This window comes from Portunus trituberculatus, chromosome 43 (assembly GCF_017591435.1).
Source record: "Portunus trituberculatus isolate SZX2019 chromosome 43, ASM1759143v1, whole genome shotgun sequence".
Taxonomy (NCBI): Eukaryota; Metazoa; Arthropoda; class Malacostraca; order Decapoda; family Portunidae; genus Portunus; species Portunus trituberculatus.
Genome location: NC_059297.1, coordinates 7,454,924 through 7,474,730, shown reverse-complemented (window position 1 = coordinate 7,474,730; position 19,807 = coordinate 7,454,924). Strand labels below are relative to the sequence as shown.

Here is a 19,807-nt window from a genome sequence, read left to right as displayed (position 1 = left end):
TGCCTCTCGCATAACCACTCTTTAATTAATCCAGCCTAATATTTTACCCTCTATCTCGTTTGCCCTAACCTTTCTCAACAGCCTCTGATGTGGTACAAAGGCTTTGCTGAAATCTAAGTATAGGATGTCGTAACTATCACTCTTATCTGCCGCCTCATAAACTTTACCATAAAAACTCGACAAGTTTGTAAGGCACGAGTCTCCCTTTGTAAAGCCATGTTGTGAGCGATTTATCAAACCGTGTCTGTCCAGGTGATCCCTAATGTTTTTCGCTTTTATTGATTCCATTAATTGGCCCACAATTGAAGTTAAGCTGACAGGTCTGTAATTACATAGACGGTAGAGTTTTGTCTCCTTTCTTAACACATTCCCTGCCATGTGTACCACTGGTGTTGTTACATCATGCATTCCCAACTGTTCCATATTGTGCCACCCGTGGTACATTTGCTTGCATACACAAAAAAAATCTAGATATTTTTCAATTGAAAATCCTTCTTTTTTTTTTTCTTTAGCATGTACTATTATGTTATTCATGCTAACCAAGGATGTAATTAAAGTATGACAATCAAAACATTTAGTGCTATTTAGTGTGAGTGTAAGAAATAAATTTAAAGAAATATATTAATCATATGATAAATTTCCAGTATTGCGCTAAATTTCGCCTTAAAATCGTATATTTTTAAAATCTATTTCATAAAAGATAAATGTTAATTTGCTTCTCATAAATCATAATTTCCTTCACAGACATTGAAAGCCACTATATAATTGGTTCACCCTCTGTTGCATTATTTTCACTTCACTGAAAAAAAAAATCATAAAAGAAGTAAGTCTAAATTTATTGATTGAAAAACAAACATATTGTATCATCTGAAGGTGATGAACATATGTAAAAATCTAAGGAGTAACTCAAACCTTTCTGGAGAGTATCTAGAGTAATGAGACATTACTCTGGATGCAAAGTTGTCTACATGTTTTTCTTTGACCAGTACAGAGAAATCTCAGACAATGCAACAATTCCCATGTAAATTATCAGTCCTATGAATTTTCGTATTTCATCATGTGTTGTCATTTTCCAAGATTTCAGTCTAGATCTTCAAGTGACGTGAAACGCCAATTTTTTTTGCTAAGCATACCTATTAGTTTCTGTTACAATTAGGACAATAATTTCATTTGTGAAAAACAAGTCATGTGAGAGTAGATGGATCAAGAGTGAGTTGTTCTTTCCTTGTAAATGGAAATGATTGAAGTTTGGAATGTACTGACGCAATGTGTTGAGAGAACAATGTTTGTAATAGCAGGTTAGGCCAAGTATGGTACACAAGGAGCGTGCTCCACTGGTGGCGTACAACGCCATAAATTCAGAACTGTATGGCGTAGTGTACCACAGGTGGAGCACGAGTTTTATTGCATCATTGGCAACTCATAAACAGAGAGAATCTACTCACTTCCTCTCTAGTCCGTGGGTAGCGTGGTAATGAAACTGCGCCCAGTTAAACTAAACGGGACAGGGAGGAAGTGGCAGGAAATCCGAACGCGATTAATGTGTTGAATATGGGTATCAGATTAGATTGTCTTCACAATATCGGAACCTCACCTGACTCTGACATCCTAAAAAGCACTGCTAAAAGGCTCACTTACGACCTCCTTAAGTACCCTTGGGTATACTTCGTCAGGTCGTGTTGACTTGAATTTCTTTAGTTTATCTATCTCCTGTTATATGAATATCTGTCAGCTTCTCACTCTCCTCTGCCCTAAACATATGTTCGCTATCTAGGATATTTTATGTGTTCTCCTGGGTGAAGACAATTAAAAAACACTTGTTCATACTTTTACAAATCTCTTCCCCAGAGCTAACCATTCACCCATTAGATGTCTTTACAGAACCTATTTCTTCTCTGCTTTTCATCTTGTATAACTGAAAAATCCCTTGGAATCCGTCTTTACCTGGCTGGCTGTCCTCAACTCATAAATACTTTTAGCTTTCCTCGTTAACCTCTTAACTATTCTTACACTATTGTACAGTGGCCTTAAAGCCTCATCTCCTGCCTTAAGTCTCTTAAATACATTCCACTTCTGTTCTATGTCGGATTTTAATCTATCTGTCATCCATTTAGGGTGGTTCTTTTGTGGTTATATTGTTTTATATGTAATGTGAGCTGCTTGGGCTCTGTGTAATTTATCTAGAAAGTATCTATGCGCCTCACCAACATTTACTTGCCCTGCTACCACCAGCCTCTCGTCGCCCCCTCAAGGCCTGACGTACAGTGTTAAAGTAGCTTTTTTTACCAAGTTGATTATTAGACCTTCCTTTCATTATGCGTTGCTCACTTCTTGAAATTGGTTTTCTTTATTGATTTAAAAATCAGCACTAATAAAGCAGGAATAGAAATTCGACGGGGCTTTTTAATATATGGGCATCATTAGGGTGTGAAACACTCAAGCTAATTTTTTTTTCTTTATAACCACACAGCTTTCTGCTGCTGAACAGTGTTATGCATTTGTTCTTTCTTTGCACGAGGTGATGTGTCGGGTGAAAGGAAAAAATATGAATTTTGTCACGAAGCTCGTTACTATCACGAAAATCACATTAAAATTATTTATTCATTGCATCTTATCCTGAAATTGGCGTTTATACACGTGGCAAAAAAAAAGTTAAGTTACATATTCAGGTCACATAAATATTATACTGTACATGCTAGACTGCGCCGTGAAGAAAGAAAGAAAAAAAGAAAAGAAAAAGAAACTTGCCACAAAGTGGACAAAAAGTTTTAGCTATCAACTCATGGAAACAAAGACTATAATTTCAGAGCTAGACAGTTTAAAGGATAAGAAGTAAAGATGATGTTTAACTGTAGCGTACTGGAGTTGTCATGTCCCATGCTGAGGACATGTGAAATAGGTGCCGTCCCCTTCCTATAATTTGACTGAACAGAATTTGGCTCCACGGGCCTAAATAGAGGCTTCTTTGGTCCTGATATGGTGGCTGCTAGTGCAGGATGATTAGACACCACAATTTGCTGATGCTGCTATAACTGTAGAGGCATGTGTCAGGTTTTCTGAACATAAACGATCTTTGAAAAATATTTATCATAGTTCAAATCTTACCATTATCAGTGATGCTAACAATATTCCAAAATATAAATAGCTTACACCACAGGAATATTAGTTAATCTACATGTATGATACTTCCAGCACGCGCGCCGTCTCTCTCGCTCTGTGTGTGTGTGTGTGTGTGTGTGTGTGTGTGTGTGTGTGTGTGTGTGTGTGTGTGTGTGTATCGGTGGCCTTGTCACCTCCACACATGGCTTTCTTTGAAATTATTATTTTATCATCTTGTCTCCAGTAATGCTAGGCTTTCCTCTCAGTTGTGTTGTGTTGATTTGTACTCGTGATCCACACTCTGAATTATACTTTGGAGTGTTTGATTATATTGTGCGCTTGCGAAGTGTATTGAAATATGCGTAAGTTAAGTAGATATCACCAATCTATCTATGATAAATGTTAAGGTAAAGGATAAAAGAAACTATATTATGACATGTATGTTTTCTGATGTGAGCTACTATGTGTTCCCTAATTCATTGATCTTCCTATGACGTACAAATTATACACCAAATCAATAGTGAAGTTAGATTACTGGGGATGTGTTTTGCAGCAAACTTGTGTTAATGTTAAGGGCACTGTAATGTTTGTTGGTAGGGCAAGTGTCACGCGTTCAGTATCTCTCACACAGCTATCCCAGGACTGTTAACATAAACACAACTTGGTTTATCACTATATTAAGTGTACAGTTAATTACACTGCACTAAGACAGTCTGCACGACAAGTTCAGAGCTCCCTGGCAGTCGCCGGGAGCGTCGTGACCAGATCGTGCGATCATTAGATTCCATCTCTCACTGGCAACTTCTCCTGTGGACCTTCGTCAACCAAAATACACTGATACGGTGACCGACTCGTACGATTAAGAACACTTACAACAGTTGAAGTACTATCTAATTATAAATGTAAAAGTTAAATATATGTTAATATCAAACGTCTATCTATGTTATTATAGTTAGCTCTAATTACATATATGTAATATAACAACTAGAGATTCCCACACTGAGCCTGTGAGAGGGGATGCTAACCTCAGCATTGTCCCCTGTTACAAGTGCTTACGAAGGAAAAGAATAATGTGAACATATAGGGACCTCTAGTTAACATCAGCCTGCTCTCATGGCTGTATGTGAAGAAAACCGAAAATAATTATGTGCGATTCCTACCCTAAAGAACTTCCTGATTTGAAAATACCTCCATATAGAAGTGAGAATACAGGTAGGTACTACATCTTGGTGTGTTATCTCCAGTGTGTCATTACCACTAGGTATAGTAATAAAAGCAAGATCCTTACTAGCTCCCTTTATTAGATGCTGTAAATAATCAATGAGTTTTACATTCAAAGATTTTTCCAATATTTTTCATGATTTTCTTTTTGGGAGTGAAGTTGTATTTTACCTAATTTTGTTCAGGTTTGATTTATTGATTTTCTTCTCTTTCATATCCCTTTATTCATATCTGCCCTCCTCCTCCTCCTCCTCCTCCTCCTCCTCCTCCTCCTCCTCCTCTTTACGTTGTTGTTGTTGTTGTTGTTGTTGTTATTGCTGATCTTTTCTTCTTCTTCTTCGTCTTCTTCTTCTTCTTCTTCTTCTTCTTCTTCTTCTTTTCTTTTTCTTTTTCTTTTTTTCTCTTCTTCTTCATTTTTCAACTTTTTTTCAAAATCATCATCATCATCATCATGTTGTTGTTGTTGTTGTTGTTCTCCTCCTCCTCCTCCTCCTCCTCCTCCTCCTCCTCCTCCTCCTCCTCCTCCTCCTCCTCCTTTCTCTTTCTCTTCCTCCTCCTCCTCCTCCTCCTCCTCCTCCTCCTCCTATTGCTCCTCTTCCTGCTCAAGCTATGCAATCTTTATCTGCACTTTTCTTCTTTGCTGAAAAAGTAATACCTTTTTTTTTCCACCAGAGATTTCCCTTCAACCACTACCACCCCTCATCTCTCTCTCTCTCTCTCTCTCTCTCTCTCTCTCTCTCTCTCTCTCTCTCTCTCTCTCTCTCTCTCTCTCTCTCTCTCTCTCTCTCTCTCTCTCTCTCCATCCTTTTATTATCTTGGAGTCCTTCTCAGCTTCATTAATCCCTCTGGACTCTGCCTCTTTCGGCCTCCCCCTTTCAATCCCTCGTTGCCCATTCTTCATTCCCTTCCTCCTTACCTTCCCTCTCTCTTGTGCCTCTTCTTCCCTAGTGGCTGCAGTAATCCTCATAATCTTCCCCACTAATGATATGCTGATGTGCTTCTTTCTTCCTTGTTCCTTAAATACTTGAAAATTTTGTGGTTTCTTAATGCCCCTGTTCTCCTTCCTCCTCCTCCTCCTCCTCCTCCTCCTCCTCCTCCTCCTCCTCCTCCTCCTCCTCCTCCTCCTCCTCCTCCTCCTCCTCCTCCTCCTCCTCCTCCTCCTCCTCCTCCTCCTCCTCCTCCTCCTCCTCTTTTTTTCATATGCATATTTTCTTTACATCTTGTTTTTTTATTGTTTCTTCCTCTAGCTTTTCAATTATTTTTTTACTTTTTCCTTCCTATCTTCTTCTTCTTCTTCTTCTCCTTCTTTTTCGTCTTCACGCGCGCGTGTGTGTGTGTGTGTGTGTGTGTGTGTGTGTGTGTGTGTGTGTGTGTGTGTGTGTGTGTGTGTGTGTGTGTGTGTGTGTGTGTGTGTGTGTGTGTGTGTGTGTGTGTGTGTGTGTGTGTGTGATTTCTTTCTTTTCTGTCTGTCTGTCTGTCTGTCTGTCTGTCTGTCTGTCTGTCTGTCTGTCTGTCTGTCTGTCTGTCTGTCTGTCTCTCTCTCTCTCTCTCTCTCTCTCTCTCTCTCTCTCTCTCTCTCGTAATCTTGTTTCTCTTCCAGTCTGCCTTTTATCTTTCTCCATCTTAGCGCTAAGTCCCAGATTCACTATCAGCCTTCATTACTTTTTTGTCCTCATCCTTCGTTTTCTTCGTCCAATTTTATGGCAACTCCCTCAGTCTTTCTCTCGCCATCACTTCTTGGGAGGGAAACGGGAGGAGAAAAGGAGGGAAAAAAACAAAGGGACGACCAGATAAGGTGGGCACAATATGACCCGAATTTAGTGAAGATTTTACCCTTATCCTCTTAATTTTTTTCTGTCATTTTTTTTCTGCTGTGTCCCCTTTCTCTCTCTCTCTCTCTCTCTCTCTCTCTCTCTCTCTCTCTCTCTCTCTCTCTCTCTCTCTCTCTCTCTCTCTCTCTCTCTCTCTCTCTCTCTCTCTCTCTCTCTCGGGGCTTAAGGAAGACATTAATTATCCCAGCGTAATTTCCACCCTTCAGTATTTATGGGTACTTCATTTTATTCTTTCCATTTACAGCTTCCTTTGATTACTCTCTTATGTTATATTGTAAAAGTATATATAGATAAACACACACACACACACACACACACACACACACACACACACACACTCGTATATATATTCATTTGATTCAGACGCGCATCAATTAATTCAGTATTTTGAACTCCCCACGTGTTCTTTTTCGTTCTATTATTTGTCGAATTTTCTATCTCACCTTACACGTACATCCTTCCCCTATTTGTTTTCCATCCCTTCAATTCTGCCTCTCCTGTTTCTCGTTTTCTTTTGAATTTTCCAGTCTTTCTTTTCTTCCATGTTTCCTCTTCGATAGATTTCAAGTGTGTGAATGTTTTTTTTTTCTTCTAAAACCACTGAAATCCATAATGATATTCCATCTTCTCACTTCCTCATATTCAGTCTTTATTGCAAACCTGTTTTCTCCTCTTAACATTTTTTTCTCTTATTTACTTACTTTTTTTTAACTTGCTACGTTTCGAGATCTTTCCTTCCTCACTTCTTTCTCTTCCTTCTTTCCTTCCTTCCTTCATTTCCTTCTCCTTTCTTCCTCCACCCCCCCTCTCTCTCTCTCTCTCTCTCTTGGAAACAGTAAGTCAGGTTAAAAAAACGGCGTCCTAATTTATGCCAGGGAGTCGTTAATGTATCAGCGTGACGGTAAATTTCTTTCTACGAGTTAAAGACGCGCGTGTGTTTCCTTCCCTACCGCCTTCCTTCCTCCGTTTCCTTCCTCCTGTCTTCTCTTTCTCCCTCGTCCCTCTTTTTACTGTCTAAACTGCCTCACCATTTATTTCGTGTTGTGTCATTTCTTTTAGGACACACACACACACACACACACACACACACACACACACACACACACACACACACACACACACACACACACACACACACACACACACACACACACACACACACACACACACACACACACACACACACACACACACACACACACACACACACACACACACACACACACACACACACACACACACACACACACACACACACACACACACACACACACACACACACACACACACACACACACACACACACACACACACACACACACACACACACACACACACACACACACACTCTCTCTCACACTCTCACTCTCTCTCTCTCTCTCTCTCTCTCTCTCTCTCTCTCTCTCTCTCTCTCTCTCTCTCTCTCTCTCTCTCTCTCTCTCTCTCTCTCTCTCTCTCTCTCTCTCTCTTTGTTTTCCTTGTTTTGTCAGATTCTCTTCTCCTTTCAATTTATCCTCCTTTTTCTCTGCTTTTATTTACATTTTTTCGCTATCGTTTTTTCGTCCCTCCTCTTCTCTTGGTTTCCTTGCTTCTTTTGTTCCCTTTTGTAGCAATTCCAGGCATTGGTTCAACAAGGGACTCGAGAGGTATTTTTATGCGTTTCCATGTATTATCGTTACTTAACAAGCTCCATTGGAAGGCATTGAATTTTTTTTGCGAGTTGAGGTGTTTTATTTATGATTTAAGTGATGATTGATAAGGGCTTCTCACTTTTATCAGGTTATAAGGAGAAATTGTAGCTTCCATGCATTATTTCGCTATTGTTTCGATAGTCTAACAAAGATTTTGAGCTTTGAATATGCCCCAGTGAAATTATTGAAACTTTATGGATCGAAACGACAGGTGGATATATAAAGTACTTATGTTTCATATAGGTACTGCCACGTGAAGGCCGTATGGTTTCCTGTAGAGCACCTTATTTTCTTATATTCTTAGGATCTCATATTTTTTAATTCTTATTTTTGGTGATTGGTCAACAACGTATATGTTCCTTTAATACTCACTGTTTTTACTTATTCCATTTTAGTAATAGTGTCATATGGTGTCTGAACTTTCAGCAAGCTCTAGAGGGAGTTGAATACGGTTTTCATACATATTCTCATGATTTCAATGATGGTTTAACAAGGTCTTTGCATCGCTTTATGGAAACTCCACAGAGACACCAACCACTCTTCTCTGTAGCCTTTGAAATAGTTTTAATGAGAGCCTAAAGCGTTTCAGAATACATCAGATAGCGTTCCCATTCCCTGAAATGCATTGCAGGCTCTCGATTCTTTACTGCTCTGGCTACACGTGTTCATTTTTATGCAAGTAACATTTTTATTTAGAGTGCGTTGTTTCTTTTAATTAACTTGCTTTTTAATTTCCTCTCTCCTCTGTTTTTCTCCTCTATACTTGGGTTGTGTGCGAAATTCTTTCCTTTCAATTAATGCTTCATTTGTGTACTCGAAATATGTGAATTCCTCTTGTTTTTTTTTCATTCCTCTCTTGACTTTATCATATTCTTTCTTCTGCCTGGTATGTGTGAATGATTTCCCCTTTCTTCATTTTCCTTTCTTTGGTATGTGTGAAATGTTTGAGCTTATTTTCCTCTTCACTTCCTCACCGTTCCTTTTGCTTGGAATGTGAGTCTTTCCTCCTCCGTTTATTTTCCTCCGTGACCTTTGGATAGTTTCTTTTCTTCTTTCCAATATAAAAGGAAATAAAAATAAACCTTGAAATATGACAGCTTATTGTGCCGCGTAAAGAAAAACAATGATAAAAAGAAAAGGAAAAAAATAAACGGAAGTAGAATCATAACGTAACTAAAAACGTTAATTAACCAATAAACAAGGTCGATGGAAAAATAGATCCCACTAGAGAGAGATAAAAAGTGCAATAGATAAAGAACAGCATTAAGGGGCGAGGAAATGGGTAGGCCTTCATAAAAATCACAGATAATGGGAGAATGAAAGACAAAGTGGCCACAAAACATTGGAGGAATGGAAGTGGTGCGTTTTACTGGCGAGAGAGAGAGAGAGAGAGAGAGAGAGAGAGAGAGAGAGAGAGAGAGAGAACACACACACACACACACACACACACACACACACACACACACACACACACACACACACACACACACACACACACACATCGCGTAGTGTAGTATTTAGCACACTCGACTCACAATCGAGAGGGCCGGGTTCGAATCCCGGTAAGCGGCGAGGCAAATGAACAAGCCTCTTAAGGTGTGGCCCCTGTTCACCTAGCAGTAAATAGGTACGGGATGTAACTCGAGGGGTTGTGGCCTCGCTTTCCCGGTGTGTGTTGTGTGTGATGTGGTCTCAGTCCTACCCGAAGATTGGTCTATGAGCTCTGAGCTCGCTCCGTAATGGGGAAGATTGGCTGGGTGACCAGCAGGCGACCGAGGTGAATTACACACACACACACACACACACACACACACACACACACACACACACACACACACACACACACACACACACACACAAACGAAGGCAAACGAAGGCAAAAATAGTAATCAGAAACAAAGCCGGGCAGACAGATAAACAGACTGACTGACAGTTAGATACAGAAATACGGAAAATCTACACTGTCACAGAAAAAAAAAGGAAGGCAGAACATTGTACTTACAGCTATGATGTTAGACTGATAGGTAACTGAAAACTACACTAGGTATAAAAATTCATATAAATATATTATGAACGGGTTCTTCACCCAGAAGAGCATAAATATTCCAGACACAAATGGAATAACAACACGGGGCAGTTTGATCAGAAGTCGGTAATAGACTATGTCATTTCATCAGATAAGAAAGTTGTCGAGGATGTGAAAGTGTTTCCAGGAGAATCATTACACTCTGACCAGAGACTAGTGGTGGCCGACCTAAAACTACCTGAAGTCATATCTCCCAAGAAAAATATATAGAAAGTGATGAAAACAGATGAATTAAAGGATGCAGACATAAAGGAAAAGTACCAATAAGGATTTAAAGAAATCCTAACAAAAGGACAGCAAGGTGGGGAAGGAGACGACTGGTTAGCTTTATGGAATAGTATTACTGAAAGTGCGGAGGAGATGGCCTTGAACTAGATGGGTTGGGGGAAGCAAGAAGAAGCATTGCCATGGTGGACTGAAGAGCTAAGAAACCTTGTGAAAGATAAAGCAAAGAAAATTAGGGCATAACTGAAAAGGAGAACACCGGAAAGTAAATTAGAATATGAAGAAACAAGGAGAAATGTTAATAGGGAGGAGGAACGTGCAAAGAAAAGATTTCGGCAAGAGAGAGGAAAATAGTTAAAAGAAGATTTACTACGATATAAAAAGCAACTTTATGGTCTTGCAAAAGTATACAGAAAACAAACCTGTGGAGTAACAAATATAAAGGACGAGAATGGAGAATTCCTGACAACTCCGGCAGCAATGAATGCGAGATGGATGGAGAACTTTTGGAAACTTGTAAACGAGAGACAGTAGACAAAGCATGAGCATGAAGATGAAGACATAGACAATGAAAAAGAGATCGACGAAGATGTGGAAGACAGAATTACTGAAGAGAAATTAAATGAAGCAATTATGAAAATGCGGAATGGGAAATTACGTGAGTCGGATGGAATAACATCAGAACTGGTAAAAGAAGGAGGAGCAAGCCTGAGAAGGAGTATACTATCATTTCTTAATAGAGCCTGGAGGGAAGGTAGATGTAGGAGGAGAACAGTGGCCGTCTACCAAGGCTACAATAGAACGGTCAGAAAGGACACTTGAGAAAAAGTCGCAGAGAAAGGATAGAAACCGTAAGAGGGCAGTCTTGAAATTTAAGCTTTGTTCAAGACTCTATCAAAAGCGTTTGATATATCTAACGCGACAGCAAAAGTTTTATGGAAATCTCTAAAAAAAGAATGACCAAGACTCAGTAAGGAACGCCAGAAGATCACCATTAGAGCGATCTTGACGGAAGCCATACTTGTGATCAGATAGAAGATTGTGAAGTGACAGGTGTTTGAGAATCTTTCTATAGAGGATAGATTGAAAAAAAACTTTAGACAAGCAAGAGATTAAAGCTATATGGCTGTAGTTTGAGGGATTAGAACGGTCATCTATTTTAGGAACAGGCTGAATGTAGGCAAACTTCCAGCAAGAAGGAAAGGTAGAAGTTTATAGACATAGTTGAACGGGTTTGGCCAGGCAAGGTGTAAACACGGAAGCGTAGTTTTTGAGAAAAATAGGAGGGACCCCATCAGGTCCAGAAGCCTTCCGAGGGTTTAGCCCAGCGAGGGCATGGAAAACATTATTACGAAGAACTTTGATTGAAGGCATGAAATAGTCAGAGGGAGGAGGAGAAGGATGGGTAAGCCCAGAAGCATCCAAGGTGGAATTATTAGCAAAGGTTTGAGAGAAGAGTTCACCTTTAGAGACAGATGATATGGCAGTGGTGCCATCAGGATGAAATAAATGTGTGAAAGACGAAGAAGTAAAGTTATTATTGATTTTTTTGGCCAGATGCCAGAAGTTTCGAGGGCAATTTGAGTTTGATAGATTTTGACATTTTCTATTTATGAAGGAGTGTTTGGCAAGATGAAGAACAGACTTGGCATGATTCCGGGCAGAAATATGAAGTATATGAGATTCAGGAGGTGGAAGGCTCAAGTACCTTTTATGGGCAACCTCTCTTATCATACGGATATAGCACGAGAACGGACTAAACCAAGGTTTAGAAGGTTTAGGTTGAGAAAAACGAGTGAGGAATGTACGCCTTCATACCAGACACTATTAGCTCTGTTATGCGTTCAGCACACAGAGATTGGTCTCTGGTACGGAAACAGTAACCATTCCAGGGAAAATCATCCTAATACCTCCTCAGGTTCTCCCAACTGGCAGAGGCACTAGAGGCACCTCCGTTTTGGGGGATCCTGAGGAGGGATTGGAGACAAAGGAATGATACAGAAATTAAATTGTGATCAGAGCTGCCCAACGGAGAAGATAGGGTAACAGCATAAGTAGAATGATTAGAGGTAAGGAAAAAATTAAGAATGTTGGGAGTATCTCCAAGACGGTCAGAAATACAAATATGGTATTACACCAGTTGCTATAGATCATGGAGGATAGCAAAGTTGGAGGCTAGTTCACCAGGATGGTCAGTGAAGAGAGAGGAAAGTCAAAGCTGGTGATGAAATTCGAAATCTTCTAGGGTGGAGATCTCTGCAATAGGGTAGAGCAATGGTTATTAACTTTTTTCAGTGCCCGTACCCCCTCCAATATAAATACTATACAAACATATGAAAAGGATTAGTGATAGTGTTTACAACACTAACTTAAGAAATTGAGACAATTATAGTAGGAGAAAAATTAGGAAAATATATGTTTTGCTTTCTCATGGTAAACAAACGGTACCATTGCACTGGCTACCATGTCTCGTACCCCTAGGTTTAAGGTTTCGTACCCCTTGGGGGTACAGGTACCCCAGGCTAAGAACCACTGGGGTAGAGGGACAGAATGTGCTCCACTTTGAAAGTTAAATATTCAAAGAATTTACTACAGTCAGAGGAGTTAGGGGAGAGATGGCCAGCACAGATGAATTTAGAAAGTGACTATTTAGTCTAAGCCATATGATGGAAAACTCGGAAGATCCAAGAGGGTGGGCATGAGAGCAAGTTAATTCATTGCGCACATAGACGCAACATACAGCTTTTGAACGAAAATGAGGATAGAGAAAAGAGGAGGGAACAGAAAAGGAGCTACTATCAGTTACCTCAGACAGCTGTGCTTTTGTGAGGTAAAGAAGACGAGGTTTAGTAGAGGAGAGGTGGCGTTTTACAGATTGAAAATTATATCTAAGACCGTGAATGTTGCAGAAGTTAATGAAGAAAATGTTGAGGGAGGTGTCAAGACATTTGGGTCGCCACCGAGAGAGCAGTTTGACATGGGGACATCTCTGCTCCCCTCCCCAGAAGGGGACTCTGAGGCTGGATTTGGCGTCGATAATTTTTAGTTTTTAATTCTAAGTGTAGGATGTGTGTATGTGGAAAGTTCATGTAGTTTTGTGAGAAGAAGGAGAGTTGTCTTTGGAGAGCAGACTGTGACTATCCCTTTTGAGGTGTGAGATAGAAAGAGAAACGTTCAGTGAGACCACAAATAGCTTTAATGGGAAGTTCACAGCGTCCCCTGAACTAGTGATATTATACCTCGCTGGGAGCAAATTATCGTTTCGGTTATATATATATATATATATATATATATATATATATATATATATATATATATATATATATATATATATATATATATATATATATATATATATATATATATATATATATATATATATATATATATATATATATATATATATATATATATATATATATATATATATATATATATATATATATATATATATATATATATAAAGATGATCATCCTAACAGAGAACGATAATTGCTGATTAAAAAATTCTTACATCGAGAATAGATATAGTCATAAATGGTTGATTTGCGAATAAGTACCTAATTGTTCATGGATCTATTTGATCCTTGCAGCGCATTAATGTTATGTTCTTATGACAATTGGGACCTACCTGTCAGAAATCTTCAGTTAATGGCATGGTGGAGTAAAGAATCACACATGAATGTGCTCCACTCTTGATGTTAAGGGAGAAGGGGTGTATTTCCTGCCCACTATGGCTACCTTGACCAGGGTTCGGGTGCTAGTCCTCGCTTGAGGTAATCTTTGTTCCGGGTAAATGAAAGAGGACGTGGGAAAATAAAGTCTGGATATTAACAGAAGTCGTTTGTTGCATAATTTTCTACACAGCTCGTGAGCAAAGCAACAGTGTTACAGTAAAATTTTCATCTCATGAATATTTATGAGTTATAATTATAAAAATGTATGTGGAATACTCATGGTTTCATCAGTCATGAATGATATGGTTTCTAAAGCATGCGTAAACCATCCATTACTGCGACAAATTTAGGATCCCACAGGCATAATTCAGTTCCTCATACCAAGCCTCTGTATTATTTAGGAATCTGGAGGAGGGCTGCGGTGGCTGGTGATGAAGGAGCGGCGTCCAAGAGTCACTGTAAGGCGTGGCAGTATAACAGGGAGCGCCGTACCCAAATTCGTTCCCCGCAGACTAGGAACAGGCCACTGACTCCAAGAAGTCAATGTCCCCATTGGTTCAATGACGTGAGGCCCAAGACCCAGTGTTGGCTGATTGATTCCTTTGTTGGGCGGCGAGGAGCGGCGAGGAGCAGGCCATCCGCACTCTCCTCGAGACGTTCCACATGTGCTGATGAGGATGGTGCCGAGATGATATGAGAGGAGAGATGAATTAGGAAAGATTAAGATAGTTTCGTCTTGGAAATTCTTTTGAACTTTTACTGTCAATGTCGTATTTTGTTGACATTAGTGAAATGGAATGTTGCTTCGGAAAATGATAAAGAAGGATGATTCTTTTCTGTGTTGAAGAATTAGGTATTTGAGAGAGCAGTGCAGATATGTGTGTCTAAGCAGTATAGCATGAGAAAGCAATCACATTGCAGTTAAAGGTCTAATTAGAAAAAATATATATATACATACCGGTACACTAAATAAAAAAAGTACATAATCGTATCTCAAAACAATGGAAGAGCGAAACATCCTGTCGGTAATTAAAGTATCAACAAAAAAAGGAGGCATACACTCATACGGCAGGTGTTTCAATAATGGTTGCACGACAAGGTCTGAAAAGTGCTGAATCCACTCGGAGAGAGGAATATTGCACATAAAGGCGCAAAACCCATTCGAGTTCTGGAAATGACTTCAAAGTGTATGAGTTGCAGGACATAAAGTGGATGAATGCAGCCTGTCCTGCAGTATAGTGGCACAGGACATGAAGGAATATAGGTGCTGGTGCCGAGAGGAGAAAGCCCAACGATACAGCTATACACATTCTTTTCTTTTCACTTAAATGGAAACAGGGATAGAAATAAACAATAAATTGGAAAGAGAGGAATGAAAAAAAGTAGGTTTCTCAATGCTATTCCAGAAGGGACTAGCGGCATAATTGAAGAAAGGTTGAATTAGTCCCCGAGAGGCCACTACACCACCGAAAAATGGTTTTGTTCGCGCAGTGCTGCCGTGTACTGAATCTGGCGGTAGCTAGGGGGGAAGAGAGGAAGGGGTAGCTGAAATGACTGGCAGTGGAAAGAATTGTAATTTTATGTAAATATGATGTGTATTGTGAAAGTAATGATAAAACAACCGAACAACAAGCAGCAAAAGTAACAAGAACATAATATTTTCAAAGACCATCCCCGCCAAGTGGAGGAATGAATACCTACAAAATTATATGAAGAAAATAAGATATAGTAGAAGAAGAAGAAAAGAAAAAGAAATGATAAAGAAAAATGACAAATAAACTGACAGAAAATGAAAAGTGTCAGGAGTAAGTAACGCAGGGACAAAGAGATGGATGGAGAGAAGATGGTGAAGGGGATGGAAAGGAGGGAATAAAGAGGGGGAAGAGAGGTGAGGGGACGGCAGGAATAGGGGAACGGCGGTGTGTCTTGTGGTTGCGTCTCTTTACCCTCTCAATAATTTATGAGAACGTGTACCATTCTCTCTCTCTCTCTCTCTCTCTCTCTCTCTCTCTGTACTGTGTTTTTTCTCCTCTTTTGTAGTTTGTTACATTTGCTCTTTCATCGTAATTTTCCACCAAATGTCTTGTATATTGTTTTTAGGTTTCTTGTTTCTATATATTTCAGGAAAGCATAATTTCTATCAACACTTTCCTTCTCTCATTTTGCAACTATTTATCTCAGTTTCTCTTCTTCTTCTTCTTCTTCTTTTTCTTCTTCTTCATCATTTCTTCTTCATCATCATCATCACCCTCCCTCCTCCTCCTCCTCCTCTTCCTCCTCCTCTTCTTCCTCCATCGTCGCCCTCCCATCCCCTGCTCCTCGTTTCATCAGCTCTTCAGTTTCATGACGGCCATTTCAGTATGTTTGCTCGTTCTCCTCCCTATCTGTTACTCTCGTCTCCTCGCCTTTCCTTTCCCATCTTCCATGCTCACTTATAAAGACTCTTTCCTGCCTCTACCTATGTACTTCTCTTTGTTCGTTGGTTTGTTAGGTGATTATTCGTGTGCTTGGGTTGTATTAGTGAAGGGTGGTTGGTGTTCTTGTTTGGTGTTATATAATTTTTTTTTTTCAGCTTTATTGCTGTTACAATTACCGCTACTGTTTTTTTTTTTTTTTTTTGTTTTCACTACTACCGCTGTTACTATTTAATTGATTTGTATATTCGCTTAGTTATTGATTAACTGATTAGTTTATCTGGTATTGTTATTATTGCCTTATTGTTGTTGTCGGTGGTGATGGTGATGGTGGCTGTGGTGGTGGTGGTGGTAGTGGTGGTGGTGTTATTGTTGGTGTAGTTGTTGTTGTTGTTGTTGTTGTTGTTGTTGTTTTTTGTTTTAGTAGTAGTAGTAGTGGTAGTAGTAGTAGTAGTAGTAGCAGAAGTGGTAGTAGTAGTAGTAGTAGTAGTAGTAGTAGTAGTAGTAGTAGTAACAATACTATTAATACTTGTAGTAATAATAGTAGTAGTAGTAGTAGTAGTAATAGTAATAGTAGCAGTAGTAGTGGCAGTAGTAGTAGCAGTAGTAGTAGTGATAGTAGTAGTAGTAGTAGTAGTAGTAGTAGTAGTAGTAGTAGTAGTAGTAGTAGTGGTAGAAGGAATATTAGTAGTAGAAGAATAGTAGTAGTAGTAATAATAGTAGTAGTAATAGTAGTAGTAATAGTAGTAGTAGTAGTAGTAGTAGCAGTAGTAGTAGTCGTAGTCGTAGTCGTAGTAGTAGTAGTAGTAGTAGTAGTAGTAGTAGTAGCAGCAGTAGTAGTTGTAGAATGAGGATTCAGATCTCCCACAAGTTTAAGTAAAACCTTATTCCTCTGTCTTAGAGTTAGGTATACAAGTAGCACTACATGATCTGTAAAGTATTAAAGATGTCTTTATTTTCAACTTCGTACAGGAGCTCTCATTAAAGGAATCGTTCTATCAATAAAAAAGGACCAACTTTGATCTTTACTTCCCTTTTAGGTAGACAGACTTTCATCCTTTTTTATTGTCTTTTGAATATCTGTCTTCAGTGAAGAAAGGAGCGTTTCTCCCAAAGGAGGGATGATTTTTCTCACCCTCGCCTTTCTTTGCTACAATTAGTTTCATTCGTATATGAAAACTTTAAAGTTACTCCCGCGAGAGAAAAAGAAAAGAGAAAGGAAGGAATTTGATGTAAGTAACTGTTACCAGAACCTTTTCTTTGACGGATACGCTCCATTAAGCTCGGTATGGTAATATTCACTTATACATATGCTGCAGTTCATAATTTCAAAGGGACTTCATGATTTCAAATCAGATTCCCTCAATCCAGGTCTCTCTACTCATCAAAGTCTACCTTATGCTAGTATCCTACTTATTTCTATGCTTATTTTATTTTGTTTTATTATTATTGTATCAATATTATCATTGTTGTCTTCTTTTAGCATACTCGTATTAGCACAGCCACCCTAACACAACCTGCACATTTATCTACTATTCCTTTTCTTTTCCAGTCTTTCTCAACCATATTGCACATCATTCTATCAAGGCAAACTCTAAACATAAAACATCGCGAGCCTTTCCCACTATACCCCTCTCCTCTCTGATAACTTCACTAACACTGGTTCTAGACTTAATTTTGGCCCATCTCTATGTTTTAGTGGTGCTTCTATTGAACTCTTTTAATTCAGTTTCTTTTTACCCTTAGCCAGAACTCCTCTTACATAAAAAATGCACCCTTTAGTATTATTTCATTTCTACTCAGAGCAATAGTGCTATACAGCTTTTATGCTCATCGTTGAAGGAGGTATGCTTCTCTTTGTCAGGAAGGGTTTTCAGCTTCCATCGCAGTCTCCTTGCATCTTTCTTGTCCTCGTAGCACTGCAGCCATCTCTCCTCCCTTTCAGCATGAGGCCTGCAGCATATCCCGTTAGTCTGTCATCCTCATCAAGCTCTTAGCAGAACAATGAGCGGGTGTCCTTAACTTAACAAGTGTTGGCTTCTCGTGGTTTTAGTCTCTCTCTCTCTCTCTCTCTCTCTCTCTCTCTCTCTCTCTCTCTCTCTCTCTCTCTCTCTCTCTCTCTCTCTCTCTCTCTCTCTCTCTCTCTCTCTCTCTCTCTCTCTCTCTCTCTCTCTCTGTGTGTGTGTGTGTGCCCTGCATTTTAAGTAAGAGCCATGCAATTGTTCTTAATAGGAATAAAATGATAATGTACTTTCTAATAAGGCTTAACAGTAATGGATACAGAAGCACTGCAGGATATGGACATTGTAATTATAAAGGATTGAAAGATGGTAGTTAGGAAGGTAAGCAGGTATACATGTAGACAGATAGATAGATAGGTAGATAGATAGATAGATTGATTGATTGATAAATGGTGTTATAGAAAGATAGTTGAATGAATGATATATGCAAGGATAGAAAAATAGATTAATAGATAAAGATAAAAACATACAGACAGAGAAAAGTGAGAAATAAATAAGATAGACACGTAAGTAGAAACCTAAATAACTAGACGCAACTAACTGCAAGGTCTATTTAAACGTGTAAGTAGAAAAGAAGACAGATAAGATAAGAGTAATGTATATTGTTATCGTAATGGAATTCTCCTGTGGTGATCTATTATTCTCATTTCGACACACAAAAGTCTTTCCATCGTGTGTAAAGGAGATTGGGTGGCCAAGATTACAAAAATAGAAAGGAAGACTCATTAAATTCCCACTCCGTAAAATGAATAGATAAAGTTAGCAAAATAGTTTCCAAAGGTTGAGCAATATAGTCCCAAGAGGTGTGTAGGTGCCCAGCTTGCAAGTATTGTTTGCTCTGTATTTCACGAGTCATATAATTTTCTTTTGAATGTTGGGTGTAGGAATAAAAACATTGTTATCGGCGCTAATTAACACTAATTGAGTTGGCTCTCACCTGCCTTGTTCACAATGACTAACAGGAAAACAGTGGTTGTACACGAAATAGTTTTTAAAAATGATTATTATTTTTCAGCATCAATTTCTACTTTCTTCTCCCTTTACTACCATCCATTTCCTTCATTCGTTCTATTTCTTTTCCGCCTTTTATTTTAGTAACTAATTTCTTCATCTCATTTTCTTCATCCTCTACTTTATTCTTTTCTCTCCTTCCTTTCTTTTAGCTTTTAATTTCTAGCCCTCCCTTAGCCCTCCCTCCGTTTTTCCTCCTTTACTCCCATTCACCTCCTTCCCTCTGACTTTCCTCCTTATTTTATTTAGCATATGATTTCAATCCCTTTCTTTCGTTGTTTCTCCTGTATTTCCACCCATCCTCTTTTCTGTCTTTCATCTTTCTCTTTTTCTCTTTTACAAGTACGTACCTGATTTATTTCCCTCCTGATATCCTTTCTCTTTTTATTTCAACCCTTATTCTTACTCCTTCAGCACTCTCCCCTTTCCTTAATAACCTCTCACTCCCAACCCATTTACATGGCTCTCATTCACTCTTTCATCATCTTTATTCTACTTGCTCATTGTTATATAAATTCCTAGTCCTCATT

General features: G+C 39.0%; 1 protein-coding gene across 1 annotated transcript in view; it reads left to right on the top strand.

The window, feature by feature from the left end:
- The window catches only part of LOC123518195, a 106,758-nt gene extending 90,860 nt beyond the window's left edge, over positions 1-15,898 (top strand). The window contains exon 4 of the mRNA XM_045278894.1: positions 14,233-15,898. Coding sequence (XP_045134829.1) covers positions 14,233-14,528 — 296 coding nt within the window. The 3' untranslated portion in view covers positions 14,529-15,898. The remainder of the gene's footprint in view (positions 1-14,232) is intronic.
- Positions 15,899-19,807: the final 3,909 nt, after the last annotated feature.